At 41.7% G+C, this 17,033-nt stretch overlaps 2 protein-coding genes across 2 annotated transcripts in view; one reads left to right on the top strand and one right to left on the bottom strand.

Annotated features, from left to right (window-relative positions):
• LOC124858603 (serologically defined colon cancer antigen 8 homolog) overlaps nucleotides 1–17,033 on the bottom strand; it is a 64,349-nt gene that overhangs the window by 29,554 nt on the left and 17,762 nt on the right. The gene's annotated exons all lie outside the window — the stretch shown is intronic.
• Nucleotides 13,159–14,063, top strand: LOC124858602 (serologically defined colon cancer antigen 8 homolog). Its single transcript, XM_047350659.1, has 4 exons — nucleotides 13,159–13,244; nucleotides 13,359–13,559; nucleotides 13,645–13,783; nucleotides 14,008–14,063. The coding sequence occupies exons 1-4, from the start codon at nucleotides 13,174–13,176 to the stop codon at nucleotides 14,023–14,025; spliced, it is 429 nt and encodes a 142-aa protein (XP_047206615.1). The 5' UTR covers nucleotides 13,159–13,173; the 3' UTR covers nucleotides 14,026–14,063.

Raw genomic sequence — 17,033 nt, 5'->3', positions numbered from 1 at the left:
TTTTTTGTTTTGAGTTTTTGTTTTAAGTTTTGTATGAAGTCTTCAATGGTTGATCGTATTCAAAAGGTTTTCAAATAAGATTTGGTGGCAGGGTGTCTATTGGCCACCTGAAGGGAAAACCACAGGTGAGTTCAAAGCTGTGCTCCAGCTCGCTCAACGAGTGCTTCTGAAATAAGCTGCAGAAATGGGTGAGGAAGGAGCGGTAATGCAGAAAAAGAATGATGGCCGAACACAGACGTGACAGATATTACAGGAGGAGAGGACACCCTCTGCAACATGGGAGAACAAGGGGCAGATGAGACACGAGGGGTTGAATGCTGCAGTCAGCTTGGTGACCCACAGGTGACATGGTTGCTGTCTGCAACACGCAAACCACTACTTTACTGCAGACTGGTTTGGATCAACGCTTTATCAGCTGAGTGGTTCGAAATAAAGGATGAAAAGTTCATAAAAATCCGCATATAAAAAAAAAAACGCAAATCATTTTTCATTTCGAAGCTAAGATTGTACATGTTGTACTAAAGCATGCGATGACAGCATCATCATCTCCTAACATATCAGATGTAACTCAGTACAGAGCCTAGCCTCAGGTTACAGAGCAGCCTGATCTGTAGACATTTTCAGTTTCATTCAATTTCTTTTAATCATCAGAACCAAGCAGGTAAGATCCAAATGAATGTAGCTCCGGCTTTGGGCGAGACTGCATTCTGTTCCTGCTTGAATCAAACTTTATAGTTCAACTAAGTCCAAACGCACTGAGACAACAGAGGGACAGACAAAGAAACAGAGAGAAGAAAAACTACAAAGACAGGAGGAAAAAAAAAAATCACGAACAAATAAACAGAACTCTTCCTGAAGTCCAAAGGCGCTAATGAAGAGAGAATTCTCCAGTTTAAGTGAAAACTTTTCTCCCCTACAGCGCTTGGCCTGCATCTCTAAAGTGACCGCGTCTGTCTGTTCCTTCGTGTGTGTGTGTGTGTTCTCCTGCTGTCCTGCTGTCTGGGGTGTGAAAGCGGGTGGCGGGTGTGCAGGGGACACAAGGAGACTGTGTGTGTCTGTACGCGTATGAGTGTGAGTGTATGAACCCCCGCTGGGCTTGAACAGCAGCCTGAGCCACCAAAGCGCACACCAGGGCTCAGCGGGAGATGGCGGGCAAGCATTGCCAGCCATTTGGTCCTGCAAGAGGTTCCAGGGGGCCGTGTATTTGTGTATGCCTGTGTGTGTACGAGTATGTGTGTGTGATCAGGAACAGGGGGGTGGAGGGGGAGCTCACACCAGACCTGTTTACCCACCAATTAGCATCAGACAGACCGCCAGAAAGTTCCAGCAGTCAGCTATAGAGTGGTGGTGATGAAGAGGAGGGTGACGAAAACTAAAGATAGGGAAGCAAAAAAGACAGAGCTAAACATTTGGCATCTGGTTGCTCATGCTTATCTCTATCACCTTCTGAGGTATAAAGTACAAACAGAATGAACAGATTAAAAGGCCTCCATTTTTAGGCTGGAGTGGGGGTGAGGTGGATGTAGGTTGAACTTGACGTAAAATCAGGCTGAAGTTATAAAATCAAATTAATGTGGTTCACGCGTCCACGCCATCCTGTGTACCCAATTAAATGTAAGCACAAAATGGATGCTGATGACTACTATCAAATTAAAGCATAAAAAACAGGGAGCAAAGGAGCGATGTTAGTGGGAAGCCAACCTGGAGCAGGTGTTTGGGGCGCCGGCTTGAGCAGAGGCTGAATATGGAGGGCTGGAGCTTTTCAGATCTCCTTAGGCAATAATCTGCCAGCCAGTTAATTGGTGAATGGGCTCTGGGACGCTGCCTGTGGCAGGAACTTGTTTGGGCCTACGAGGCAATAGACTGAATGTTCAGTTAGCAGATAGCTGGGCCTGTTTGTATATGCATGGCCGATGCACTGCAGGACAGCTTGATAAGTATGGCAAGAGCTGCATGGGCCAGGGGCCTAAGGTAGGCTGGAATGGCTCTGGGGTGGCGGCCAGGTAGAGTGGCTGTTGGATAAGTGGGAGGTGGCAGAGGCGGTGGCTGGCCGGCAAACTGGCTGGAGTGATGAGGAAGAAAAGGGAGCCCAGTCCACACAGCCTGCTTAAGTGGGCACTATTCAAGCTGTTGCCCATTAGATGTGGGGAGCCAGGGCCTGACCAAGCACGGAGTTTGCTGCACCCCATGGTGAAGCCGGCATCTCACGCCAGAACCACCAAATGCCGCGGTTTATCAAAGAACGAGCACAAATTAAACTCAGACGGTGTACTTGGATGAATCAGAAGAAAGTTGCTGATGCCAAAATCCCCGACCTCTATTCAGACTCAATTACACTCACTCAGGTACAAAGACACATAATTACACACATAAGCGTAAAATATTTATGTTGTTGGATTGAATTGCCAGGGGGTGGCACAAATCATAAAACAACAATGTTGAATTCAGCAGCAAAGTCGATTTTATTATTTTCCATCTCAACTATGTAAAATTAGCTCTATATCACAATCTATAACATATTTGTCAAACCAGGCCAGGAGCATCCAACTGCTCTTTAAAGCACATTTTGTGATCTCTGCTACTCTGTGTGTGAATAGGAATAAAAAAGCAGTTGCAATGCTTTGCTTGGCAACTGAACTGGAACCACCAGTCAAGTTTAAAACCATGATTAAGAGTGTTTAGAAACAAAAATACTAACAAAACCAACCTTGCTTGACCTTTGAATGAGGGTATAGGTTTCAGAGGGTGTTCACTCTGTAACTTGAGGCTGGTGCCTATCTCAGGTGGTCACTGTGCGAGAGGCGGGGTTCACCCTGGACAGCTCTATAAACTGAGCCTGTGGCTCAAACACAGGTTTGGTACACAGCAAAGAAACAGACTGCCTCAGAAACTGATGATAATGGTGGATAATGGTTCATCAAGAGGAACTACAGAGAAGTAGTTCTCCAGAGTTTAAGAAACTTCAATATTTAATATAAAAACTGATCTGATGCATGAATGTTAAATTTTGATGACCAACGTTAGTTTTAGTACATGAGCAGCTACCGTTTCACTAAAGACATCTCATGGAGAACTTTCACCGATTAGCCCATCATCCAGAAATGGAACGTAATGGAAAGTATAGCAAACATGGCAGGTCAAGGAGACCATTATTTATAGAAGGTACCTCTGAAGGAGCTGGTAGATCCCCAGTTCAGGTAGGATAATTGATTGACACTGCATATATGAGTTGTGCTCTGACATAATGAAAGTCATAGTTGAAAGAAAGCCAAAAGAACTCCTGTTTGCAGTTTGGCGCAAGGCTAGTAGGCGTCTGGGTCAACATGTGGAAGAAATCGTTCCAATCATGAGTCTTTGACAAACCTTAATAATTGAGGTTAGTTGAGCTTGAGGCATTTTGAAAAGAAGAATGGGCAAAAAATTACTCTAAATGTGTAAAAGTGCTAGAGACCTTTATTAAAAAGTTTGAAATTGGGATTTATTTGACAAAGTGTTGCTAAATATAAACACAAACTGCACTTTTTAGATTTTAATTTGTAAAAATATAAATGAAGAGACAGGAATAATTTTCCTTCTACTTCACAGTTATGCACTACTCCGTGTCTATCACAGAAAATCCCCACAAAATACATTGAAGTTTGTTGTTGGAGCACTATAGGATCTTTGTGTTGTAATTGTGATTCTCTTAAACTGAGACTCAAACATGCCTGTTGTCCAGTGGCAGTGTAGTAAAAAAAGATACAATCACATTTATGTGTTTTTGAACCACAGCAATGATTCATTATTGCAAAGTGCAAACACAGCTATCTGTAATGGACTGCATCAATCACACTTACATCCATATTCAACAGTTTGTGGTGCAGAACTACAAAGATGCTTTCTGCTTACAGTATGTGATTTGTAACTGAAACATGATTAGACAGAGACCTTGTCAAGGCCTGTCTTCTGGTTCTGCCAACAATAATAAGAGCACAGCAGAGAAAATACAGCGACATATTGAACGTTTGCTGTGAAGCTGCACACAATAAACATCTGAAAAAATAAAAAACAATTCTTGGTCACAGACACCTCAGTGTGTTTTGGCACATTTTTATTAAACCTCTGGGTGATGCAAGTCAATCACTCTGCTCTGGTTTTTCTCTTCATCTCGCTGTTCCATCATATTAAGGAGGAGCCGGATGGAGCCTGAGTGCTCGCCTGCAGTGTGCCCAGTTATTAATTCTACCTATCTGTCTGTCTTTCTGTCCAGAGTGTTTCCATCTCTGCTCCGATCTACTTTTCTGCTGTTTCCATCGCTCCCTCCTCTTTCTCCTCCCACCCTTTTTTCCTGCAACTAAACTGGCTGTGTCTCTCTCCATCTGCTGGTTCTTCCTTCAGCGGCCCTGCACCTGTTCACACCTCCTCTCCTGTTGGCCACCTCTTCCCCCCCACCCAAATCTCCCTCTCGTCTCCCTCCCTCTTTGCTCGATGTGATGCTGCCAGGCCCGCTCCTGGCTCAGATAGCCTCTCTGTCATTCAATCCATCTGTCAGCAAGTCAACTTTGTTTACAGCGGGCAGCCCAAGCTTCGTTTCTTCTTCAAGGAACGCTAAAGGCCCCCCTGCTGTCATGAAGGTCAGCGGTAAACCAATTTTGCCCAAAAAGCAGAAAATTGCAACTGTTAATGTTTATCTCCACCCTGAAATTTGGACAATACTGGAAACCTGATTATCTTAAAAGCTCTCAATAGAGTTTAGGGCTCATTAATGGCTGTGGGCACTTGCACAGGGATAGCAGCAAACAGAGAAACATTTGCTGTTGCTGCACACATTCCCGCAGAGAGAAACCCAGCTCTAGATTTAAGTAATTAGCTGCTGATTGGCCTCTGTCATCATCTCATCTAGTCACAAAACACAACGAGAGAAGTTTAAAAATCTTAATTGGCACATACGACGGATGGCCTTAACACAAGAGAAGCAGCCTGGCAGCGCAGGCATCTGTGATTTTTTTTTTTTTTTAAATAAACATACAGCATACGTACAACATGCTCCCATACCGACACAATCCAGAACGACGGACTCAACGTCAATGTCAAATCTGTCCCCTGCAGAGAGGGTGTTGGTTAACATATGTGGAAATGTTGAAAGGTCAAATCTATGCAAAAGTACTCATTAGAGTTAGATTATATTGTAGTAATATGGACACTCGAAAAGCTGAGCTTTTTGAATACATATGCACATATTTTACAATCTGATCAACACTTGCAGAAGGCCTTCATCATAACCTTAGATTGAGCTGGAACTATGTTTCCTTACACAGATGTTCCTGAGATTATCAAAACCAAATGTTTACAACCCTGAAGCTGTTGAATGACTTGTCTACTTTGAGAACTCGCACACAGAACACGTCCAGCCAGTGATATATTTTTTCTACTGTTTTGAAGATGAAAGTTTAAACAAAGTTTGAAAAATATCTTATAAGTGCCACGGATGTTTTTGTGATCAGCAGCTGACAACAACCCAATGAGGTGACTTCTGTAAGTTATCTAATACTTAGAAAGATAGGGAACCACTCAGAACCCAGAAGAAGCCCAGATCGTTTTTTCGAGCCCAATGGACTTAAGATTTGGTTGAAATTTTTCATTCTGTTGTACGTTTTTCTGGTTAATGCTCTTCCAGCGAGATTCGTCTTGTTTTTCCTTTCCGTACTTGTGGTAGAGACGAAATCCAGCTCATCCTGCAAGATCATCATTACTTTTATTACTGTTACCACCTTAGCTTTGAACTCCAAAGAGAGGACCCACCGGAAATCCAGGTGAATCCAGTGGCCAGTTTGAACAAATATTGTGCCAAGATCCACTGACCTGAAAACAGGTTCAAAGCCACAGGTCCAGGGACTCCAACTGCCAACAAAAGTTAGGTCAATAGCGAGACGTGTGCCTAATCAGGCCTCATCAGTTTATCTAAGGCCATCTTCTGACAATGTAACCTGCCAGACCTCAAAATGACCTTCGTCCTTTTGAATTCTCCTGTTTCTCTCCTTGAAACCTTACCGTAAACTTATTTTGGAGCTCTAAATCAGTAACTCATGTCCAAAACTCTGTTTAGATTTTCAGAGAGAGTGGGCGCTACAGTGGCGTAGAAGTAAAACGTGCGACCCACCTACCGAGGCTACAGTCCTCGACACAGCCATCACGGTTCGAGTTCCGGCTCTGTCAACCTTTGCTGCATCTCTTCCCCTCTCTCTCCATCCTATTTCCTGCGGGTCGACTTACAAAATACAAAGGCTTCTAATGCCACAAAATTTAAAAATAAACCAAATTCATAGAGAGAGACACATTGAAAAAATTAAGAAAAAGAATTTACATTGATTATTCATAGACACAAGACTGACCAACTTTATTTAATGGCTGATTGATAAATATAATTTACAGTAGCCGTATCAATATCCATAAATGTTATTAAAGCATACGAAGAGTAGAGGTTAGTAGAATAACTTAAAAAGGTAGGATAAGCAAAAATAGACTTAATGAAATAAAAAACTTGATAAAGAAAAAAAAGGCACAAAGCTTGAGAGCAGTGAGAAATGTTAAAATATTGATTACTTGGAAAAAAAAATTCTGAGCTCATTTCTGAGCTCATTCCACCCGTGTTGAAATTTACTTCCTAACTGAGACATCACTAATAATGTCAGAAATGCAACTCGCCATCCCAAACGGTTATGATAACAGGGCCAACCAGGAGGAAGGCACAGGCAACATTTCAGTCTGCTTACCCACCCCACTTTTTTTTTTCCAAGCCTTCAGCCAATTTCAAATCCGAGCATGGGCTATTTCTGCGTGGAGTTAAAATTTTCTTCCTGTCCAATCATGGGTTCTTTGCAGGTACTCGGGATTCCTCCGTTAGTCGAAATCCATTTTCTATTAACTAGCCACTCTAAATTGGCCTTATGTTTGAGTGTTTACGTGAATAATATTTTGTCCTGTGTTACTCCGTGATGCCCTGTGATGGACTGGCGATCTTTGAGCAGTAGTATTGTAATTAAATGTTTTCCTGACATCATGAAGCCCTAATCCAGACTGAATTCAGTTCTATAGGGCTGCATATGGACTGTTTCTAAAGTGCCTTGAGAAAGCCTTTTGTTGTAATATTGTGCTTTAAAAAAAATAATTTAAACTGAGCAGAAACTGAATTTAACTGAACAAGGAGGGAGCATCACGTTAAAAATTAAAAAACATTAATTTCTTATTTTTTATATTTGAGAAGTTATTTTTTTCATATTAAGTTGCAGATGAGGTTCAAATCACTTAAATAAATCCTTAATATTCTGTAAATCTGAGTGTAGAAAGCTGTAGGAGTGCAACTAATGTTTTTTTGGCTAATCGATTACTCTGTTTACTATTTTTTCAATTAAGCGATTAATAATTAGATAGCAAAAGATGCTTAATAGGAGATTTTTTTTACAGAATTTGAACCAGGTGAAGCCAAAGCTATGCCACTAGAGGAGTTTTGGACACAGCATAAATCCAGACAAAGATCTTAAATACAAAATGTATATATATCTTTTGTACAGTTTTGGCCTAATTACAGTTCTGAGTGGGTTGTTCTTTCAGCAAATGGCAAGTTTTAGGGTCTGTATACTCTAGTTAACGATTATTCAATTAATAAATTAATTGAAGAATATTTCAATAACCGACTAATCCAATTAATAGTTTCAGCCCTAGAAAGCTGACTGCATTTTGTTGGATTATACTTGTAATTTTAAAAAATGTAATATATGTGTCTTCAATTAAATAAAATTATATACTAATTTTGGGTCTTATGACAAAGAATATCCGAAATCAATACCAAACTTTAACTTTTAAAAATCCTCTTAATTACAAATTTTTCCGTTTCTCTTTTCTAATTCCTAGTTAAACGTCCATACTGTCTTCTCTCCATACCTTCTCTCCATAAGGCGTTACCCTCCGTTCAGTTACTTATTTCTTTTGCGGCACTAGAGGCCTTTATTTTTTCATTTTTATTTTTTCCAACAGTAGGTAGACAGGAAAGAGGGCAAAGAGAAGGGGAGACATTCAGCAAAGGTCGAGGGGTCCGGGACTCGATCTCGGGACAGCCGCATCGAGGACTATAGTCTCTGCACATGGTCACGCGCTAAACCCCTACACCACCAGCGCCATGCCCAGTTCAGTTACTCTTTCTGTTGCCTTATCTGCGTTTTGTATCTTGCTCCTACTTATGAGCATCTCCTAGTACAACTAGGTGACACTACTCTGCTATGCTTTAGACCTGGTTCCTGCTGTGGTCACAAAGGGAAACAAAGAGAAAACTGAGGACTGAAGGCAATCGTTAAAACAAAACACAGGCAAAGAGATGCTATATGAAAGATAAAAAGAGATGAAACGCTGAAAAGAGAGATGAATGACGTAAGAGACTGACAGTGATAAAAGAAAGAAATGAGGGGAAAGGAGGAGCAGAGAGAGGTTCTGTCATGTTGGATGAAAGCTGTGCCTACTGGGCAGTGGGCAGTGTGTAAAGCCACTGATGCTGCCACCCACTCAGCAGGGGTATGTGAAGGCACGAAGTTGACCAGATGACACACACACACACACACACACAATTTACACAATAATTATTTAAAGTCCATGTATATGTCTCACAATAAAAACAGTATGACTCTTTATAATCTAGAAACTCCTGGTTAACTCCTAATAAATTAAAAAAATAAACAACCCTGACAAAGACTAGGTCCAACATTAAAGAAAGAAGCAAGCAGACAATCAGGTGAAGACAGAATAGTGGATCCACGGCAGAGGGCTGGTGCTCTCTTTGGTTCTGTCCTCCAGCAGTAGTGTGTGTATGTAGGCCAGTGTCCCAGGGCACACTTGGCTGGGGTGACAACAGTTGTAGCCGACAGATTTGCCTCCACATTGCCTGAGGTCTCACAGTTAGCGATCTGTCTATTCTTTCCCTTCCCAGTCCCACCGGACGGACAGATGACAACTCGTTCTGATAGTCTTCGTATTTAAAACACAGCCCGACTATTAAGTTAATCTGAAACGTTTGAACTTGAACTGCTTGGACACAAATTAAGTGAGTGTTTTTATTAAGTGAAAAAAGCAACAATGTACATCACAAAGTTTGCAAGAGTTAGCAGAAAAGTCAAAGGGGACAAACGGCACAGGAAGCAACAACCAAGACCAAAAAGAACACAAGAGCCTGTCTCACATTTCCCACAAAACATCTTGACGATCACCAAGACTTCTGGGGAAATGTTCTGTGCACCAAAGAGGCAAAAGTGTTACTTTTTGGAAGATGGGTGCCCCATTACATCCTGCGTAAGACAAAAAACGGCTTTATAGAAAAACATATTTACTGACAGTCAAACATGGTGGTGGTAGTGTGATGGTCTGGGCTTCTTTGCTCCTTCAGGATCTGGATGACTTTCCGTTATCCATGGAACAACGAATTCAGCTCTCCAATACCCCTTTTCCACAATGCAATTTGGAACCTGTTCCAGTTTCCGAACGTGATTTTGAACCGGTAACGCATGTTTCCACCGACAAAAATAGCTCCCAGACCACGAACTCTGGTTCGACTCTGGCACCGCAGAATACTTGTTTATTCTGCAACGTCACCCATGGGTGGGTCGAAGCTGCAGACAATCCAAGCAACAAGTACGGCAAGACGAAGAACATATTGAATAAAAACTGCTTATATGTTTGCAAAAACAAACTAAAGAGGCATTGTATACCTACTCGTTTGTTACACTCGCAAATACTGAACATATGGCAAATGAAAACATTGTACATACCATAGTTCTTGTCAGGAGTCGCCGTCTCCTTTTCTGTATTAACTGTAGTTTATGGATGCTCTCATTTTGCATTATAAGGAATGTTGCATGCAGCTCAGCAGGTTTCGTTGTCTCGCTACCACGCTGCGTATCACCTACTGTTGATTATTCTTGCTTGGTTCCAAAAACTGGTGGAAACGCGCGTCACTAAAACACCAAAGTTTAAAGGCACCTGAACCAAATCCGTTCAAAAACGAAGGTTCTTCCGGTGGAAAAATGCTATATGAGAGAATCCTAAAGGACAACTTCAGTTTTTGACCTTAAACTCGTACACTTGTGAGAATGGTCAATGTGGCTCTACTGTGAAAATATTTCGGACAACAAGGAAAACACTAGAAAAATTATGTCTATTCGCGGAAACTATTTGTGGAAACAAAGAAATTAGGATTTCTACTTTTCCCCTAAAATGCTGCTATGGTGTCTCATTTCATCCTCATAACCCCATTATTATGTATCACCCAGTTGGCTAATATGTTGAATTTCTGGAGACAAGTTTCTGTTAACAGCAAAGCAAAAGCAAAGAGCAGGAGCCTAGTTAAGAATCTACATTCAAGTTACACCAAATGCAGCATGAGCTGAACATGAAGTTGAATGCTTACTGAACGATGATGTTTTCAGACTTAGGGGCAGCCAAATTCGAGTGGTGTTTTGGACTTTGTGAGCCATTTGTCCTCTCTAGATATTGTTTACAAAGACTTTAGAGCAAAGAAAACATGTGTTTTTACACTACATCTTGCTTAAAGTGGGTTCCACATCTAAATGACAAAAGGTTTTCGTTACACCATAAGCTATGTCCACAAATAACTCAAAAGAGTCACATAACATTAGTGACCGTCAAAGCAATGAAATTATTAAAAAAATATGTAGGTCTCAACAGCTTGAGTGAGATAGACAGAAGCAGAGGAAGAGAGGGAGGTGATGAGCAGGATGGCAGAGAGGGCACTCTGACAGCGAGGAGGGAAGAACGCAGCAAGGTCTCGTCACCGGGCCAACGGGCCCACCACTGTCAACATCATGCCACTCTGTGGTGCACGCAAATATACGCACACACGGCTGGCCCACAGCCCTCCCAGCTGCCCTATCCGTAACTGTCTGATTAGTTGTGCTAAGCAGCCCCTCCCCTGCCAACCATGGTGCCATCTGCTACCCAACAACATGGCCACCGACCAGAGAAGCACACACACTCATAAACACAGACACAGAGATACACAACAAACCCTGTACCTGGCACTGCCCTGCTTCCATCTCTCTCTCACACACACCAAACTTCAGACACAGGTGTAGCCCAAAGGTATCAACACATAACATTCCCCCAAAGAGATGCACACAAACTCATCAAAGTGCTCACTAATATACACACATCAACAAACAACCATGCTCTGAGCATGTGAGCACACACATGCACACACACACAGTTGCTGAAGAAGGCAGAGCATGTATGTGGTGACAGAGGTTAGACACCGTTAATGCCAGGTAGAATGAGTGATGCCGTGTTCAAATGTGCGAGCATTCACTGGCAGCGCTTGAAAGTTCATTATGGCCCCACTTCTCCTGAGCGGCTGCAGCCCGCGTGGCGCCCTGGCCCTTTTATTCCGGGCCGTGATTGGACAAGTGCCTCCTGCCGAGTTGGTTTGCAGCAGTTTTGTCGCGCCCAGATTTTGCTCGCTGCTCAAAGTGAGCCTCTGGCGGGACGTGGCATCTGCTGCCTCACCTTCCTCATTTACACTTCTCCGCCCTCGCACACACACTCAGTTCGATTCACTGCTTTTCCAGGCCTCGCTGTCACGAGTTTCAACTGAGGAGGGGGGGGTGAGAACAGAGTAAAGGTGCAGAGTGAGCAGCAGTGTGGCATGTTTAATCGAGTTCTGTGAAGTTTGCATATGAGGGTAACAGCGGTTGGTCACAAACTCTGTCTGTTTCTCTGACTGCCTCTAAGACTCCATCTTATGATTTCAGCATCTCAGAAAGGAGAGCAGAAAAAAAAAATAATTTCCATCTCAAATTGTAATTTTGGCTGTTTCCTTGGTACTTTATTCATTTAAAAATACTTAATATGATTAGGATAAAATAACTTCAATGGCCAAGATCAAATCAAACACAATTTTATAATGAGCTGATCTGATGAGATTTGTTCTGATCTTTGATAACACATTGTGACATCAAAGTGGGAGAGTATCTAATCTATTAAATTTGATACCATCTAGAGAAAGGCATTTAAAGGCGACTGTGGCTCAGTAGGAAGAGTAGTCGTCTTGCAAGGTTGTGGGTTCGATTCCAGCTTCCTCCTGCCATATGTCGATGTGCCCCTGGGCAAGGCACTTAACCTCAAGTTGCCTACCGATCTGCGTGTCGGTCTTGGGCGTCATTGTCCCCTGCATAACTCAAGCACTCATGAGCTCTGTCATTGTCTGATTGCCAGACATTCCTTTAAGACTTTCTTGTAGCCAGGGTAGTTCATGCTGGCCTAAAATACAGCAAGTCTTCTGGGTCGTGAAGCAGGAAAGCAGCCCCAGACCATTACACTGCCACCACTGTGATACCTAGTGTTTTGTACAATAGATATAACTGGACGCACGCCTTCCATAACCCTCCACTTTTGAGTCACTGAATATTTGTCTAAAGGTCTTTGGGTATCTTTAAGATGTGTGTTTAAAAAATACGAGACATTTTCTTCCCCCACAGTCTTCTGGTGATTCATGAAGCCTGCAGTGCTTTAGGTGCAATTCTGGGTTATTGTGTGACTTCTTGGATGAGTTTTGCTTTTAGAGATTGTTTTGCGTACTTTATGTTGTCAGACAGGTTCTACTTAAATAATTTATTAATTCTACGGATCTGGTAGTAATCAGGCCTTGGTGTGGTTACTGAAACTGAGCTCAGCTGTCTAAAATAGGTGATCATTTATTTTATGATTTAACACAGGCGGGGATACCTTTTTCACATAGAGCAAGGTTGATCTGGAGATCGTTTTTTTTCTCTTAGTCAATCAAATCCTCAATTAAAAAAAGCTTTTTGTGTTTACTCAGGTTATCTTTGTTTGATGTTAAAATTAGTTTGGTGATCTAAAAAGCAAAAACAGAAGAGATCTGAAAGAGGGCAAAAACCTTTTCACAGCACTGTCATCAGAAGCCTGAATGTCATAGACTATTTTAATGGAGTCTTTTAATGGTTCATAACAGGGTTTAATAAGTATTGAGTCATATGGGAGTTAAAATGATTTAATAATTTTACTAAATTTCATTTAGTCCCTTGAGTTTTTGAAATAGTGTTGACAGTATACTTTGTTTCGTGGAAGACTGTTGTGAAGTCATAATTTAATGACTCCATTCTGTCCTGTCACACACGGATGAAGGAGCAGTTAAAAGGGATCCACCAGGCCCAGATTGAAAGCTTGGAGGCTCAGGTCATCTCTCTCAGGTCAGTTTCATACATCATAATGTCCACAAAGAGTCTTTTCAAAGCAATACACAATAAATCTTTTTCTCCCCATTCCCTTTGACATTGTTATATACCTTTCGCTTTTGTTAACAGAACGGATCTGTCAGTGAGTCAGAAGGAGTGTGAGGAGGTGAAGGTTCGTCTTAGACACAAAGAGAAGCAGGTTGCAGAAGCATTACCGGCTGATGGAGCTCCCCGTGTGGCCGGGTTGTGTCTGCAGTGTGCGCAGCATGAAGCAGTGTTGGCTGGAACTCATGCAAACCTGCATGTGCAGGCTATTGACAGGCTCACAAAGTAATTCTGTCATCACATATTAGTACAACCAGATCAGCAATATGAAAAAAGACTAATTGTGCTCTTCCTACTTTTTATTTCTCAGGGAACGGGATGAATTACTGGCAGCTCTATGCGCAGTGCGGGTGAGTCAACAGGAGGCCCAACAGAGGGAGTGGTCAGCTTGTCTCCAGGTCAAACAGGCTGTGGAGATGGCAGAAGAAGCTAATCTACAAAAAGCTAGGGTCAGTATTAAAAAGTTGTTCGGACTGACTGACCTTCATTTCTTAAAGTAATGATGGCCACTCGTTTTTCTTTACTTAGCTGCTTTTTTCTTGCCATAATACAAATTCTAACAGTCTATTCAGTAGGACTATCAGCTGTGTACTGTATCCACCTCCTGCACAACACAACTGATGGTCCCAACCCCATTTATAAGGCTTGAAATCCCACTTATTAAACCTGACAGGGCACACCTGTGAAGTGAAAACCATTTGAGGTGACTACCTCTTGAAGCTCATCAACAGAATGTCAAGAGTGTGCGGAGCAGTAAAAGGTGGCTACTTTGAAGAACCAAGAATATAAGACATATTTTCAGTTGTTTCACACTTTTTTGTTCAGTATCTAATTCCACATGTGTTAATTCATAGTTTTGATGCCTTCAGTGTGAAGCTACAATATTTATAGTCATGAAAATAAAGACAACTCTTTGAATGAGAAGGTGTGTCCAAACTTTTGGTCGGTAATGTATATTAGTGTAAAAACCACAGCATCAACATCTAGATCTGCGTCATTAGACTTTTTGTTCTTTATAAATTTGAAAACAAGAGTCAGGTTTCTTTTACCATACGTAACCTGACCTGGACAATGGTCAATTTAAAATTAAAGACTTTTTCCAACTATCAAAACTGCATAGGAATCCTGTTTCAATTACCTCAACCAAAGAAATAGACACATTTGGTCTAAAGACACCATTGCGTGTCTTTTGAGGTGTCTTGTCTAGAGCCTAAAAAAAAATACAAAAAAAAAAACCTGGCCAATGGGTTTGAGCTAGCTTAAAAGGACAAGTGTCATATTTTAGAACTAGATAACCTGTGATCTCATCTTTACCACAAAGAGTTTTTGAAGCCACATCTCTGTAAACAAAGGTATTACCATACAGTATATGGATGGACATGTTGTCTGCAACCCAAAAAAAGCATCTGTCAGTTGTTAAATAGAGAAGACGAACGGTTTTCTTGAGAAAAAGGCTTTTCTAATGGGAGTTTGTCAAATAAATGTTTGGCAGCTTTTTGGAGACACAGAAAAAGCTTGAAGTTAGAAATCCTCCTACATAAAATTTGTGAGAGCTTAGAAGCCAGCCTCTCCTTATACAGGTCCTTCTCAAAATATTAGCATATTGTGATAAAGTTCATTATTTTCCATAATGTCATGATGAAAATTTAACATTCATATATTTTAGATTCATAACACACTAACTGAAATATTTCAGGTCTTTTATTGTCTTAATACGGATGATTTTGGCATACAGATCATGAAAACCCAAAATTCCTATCTCACAAAATTAGCATATCCTTAAAAGGGTCTCTAAACGAGCTATGAACCTAATCATCTGAATCAACAAGTTAACTCTAAACACCTGCAAAAGATTCCTGAGGCCTTTAAAACTCCCAGCCTGGTTCATCACTCAAAACCCCAATCATGGGTAAGACTGCCGACCTGACTGCTGTCCAGAAGGCCACTATTGACACCCTCAAGCAAGAGGGTAAGACACAGAAAGAAATTTCTGAACGAATAGGCTGTTCCCAGAGTGCTGTATCAAGGCACCTCAGTGGGAAGTCTGTGGGAAGGAAAAAGTGTGGCAGAAAACGCTGCACAACGAGAAGAGGTGACCGGACCCTGAGGAAGATTGTGGAGAAGGGCCGATTCCAGACCTTGGGGGACCTGCGGAAGCAGTGGACTGAGTCTGGAGTAGAAACTTCCAGAGCCACCGTGCACAGGCGTGTGCAGGAAATGGGCTACAGGTGCCGCATTCCCCAGGTCAAGCCACTTTTGAACCAGAAACAGCGGCAGAAGCGCCTGACCTGGGCTACAGAGAAGCAGCACTGGACTGTTGCTCAGTGGTCCAAAGTACTTTTTTCGGATGAAAGCAAATTCTGCATGTCATTCGGAAATCAAGGTGCCAGAGTCTGGAGGAAGACTGGGGAGAAGGAAATGCCAAAATGCCAGAAGTCCAGTGTCAAGTACCCACAGTCAGTGATGGTCTGGGGTGCCGTGTCAGCTGCTGGTGTTGGTCCACTGTGTTTTATCAAGGGCAGGGTCAATGCAGCTAGCTATCAGGAGATTTTGGAGCACTTCATGCTTCCATCTGCTGAAAAGCTTTGTGGAGATGAAGATTTCATTTTTCAGCATGACCTGGCACCTGCTCACAGTGCCAAAACCACTGGTAAATGGTTTACTGACCATGGTATCACTGTGCTCAATTGGCCTGCCAACTCTCCTGACCTGAACCCCATAGAGAATCTGTGGGATATTGTGAAGAGAACGTTGAGAGACTCAAGACCCAACACTCTGGATGAGCTAAAGGCCGCTATCGAAGCATCCTGGGCCTCCATAAGACCTCAGCAGTGCCACAGGCTGATTGCCTCCATGCCACGCCGCATTGAAGCAGTCATTTCTGCCAAAGGATTCCCGACCAAGTATTGAGTGCATAACTGTACATGATTATTTGAAGGTTGACGTTTTTTGTATTAAAAACACTTTTCTTTTATTGGTCGGATGAAATATGCTAATTTTGTGAGATAGGAATTTTGGGTTTTCATGAGCTGTATGCCACAATCATCCGTATTAAGACAATAAAAGACCTGAAATATTTCAGTTAGTGTGCAATGAATCTAAAATATATGAATGTTAAATTTTCATCATGACATTATGGAAAATAATTAACTTTATCACAATATGCTAATATTTTGAGAAGGACCTGTACACAAAAAATAGGTCTCTCCACTCAAAACCCTTTACCTCAAAAATCCTGAATGATTTAAAATCTTAGCTTAAAGAAAGGAACGACGCAAAGCTGAAGGACAAGAACACAGCACAGATCATGCAACCACTGTGACAAATCTTTGGCAGAAAGTTAGCAGCCAGGCCATAGAGGGAATCCCAGATGCTGTTTGTGAGCATAATGTTTGTCGGGTAGGAAAATGTGGGGTTCTTTTAATGTGATTTTTACTTTGTGTTCTTTTGTGTCAAAAGAACCTGCTGAAATATCACTATTAAATTAGTAAATAACTGTTCTCTCCAAATGCTCCTCTTGTACGGGCAGAAACCTGTGCCATCAGAAACTGAATTTGAATTTCTCAGATTAAATCTGTATTTGCCTAATTTGAAAGTTAATGCATTGGTCTGAAAATACATTTCACAAAATTGAAACTGAATTTAACGGTTTGAAACTGAATTCATTTGCTATGAAAATGTACTGCTTTGTATTGAAAA

The sequence above is a fragment of the Girardinichthys multiradiatus genome, chromosome 22 (genome assembly GCF_021462225.1).
Source record: "Girardinichthys multiradiatus isolate DD_20200921_A chromosome 22, DD_fGirMul_XY1, whole genome shotgun sequence".
Taxonomy (NCBI): Eukaryota; Metazoa; Chordata; class Actinopteri; order Cyprinodontiformes; family Goodeidae; genus Girardinichthys; species Girardinichthys multiradiatus.
This window is presented reverse-complemented; position numbering and strand designations above follow the sequence as displayed.

Coding starts and splice junctions, on each gene's coding strand:
- LOC124858602 (XM_047350659.1), top strand. CDS start 13,174: ATGAAGGAGCAGTTAAAAGGGATCCACCAGGCCCAGATTGAAAGCTTG. Junction 13,245..13,358: donor GCTCAGGTCATCTCTCTCAG/GTCAGTTTCATA, acceptor TTTTGTTAACAG/AACGGATCTGTCAGTGAGTC. Junction 13,560..13,644: donor GCTATTGACAGGCTCACAAA/GTAATTCTGTCA, acceptor TTTATTTCTCAG/GGAACGGGATGAATTACTGG.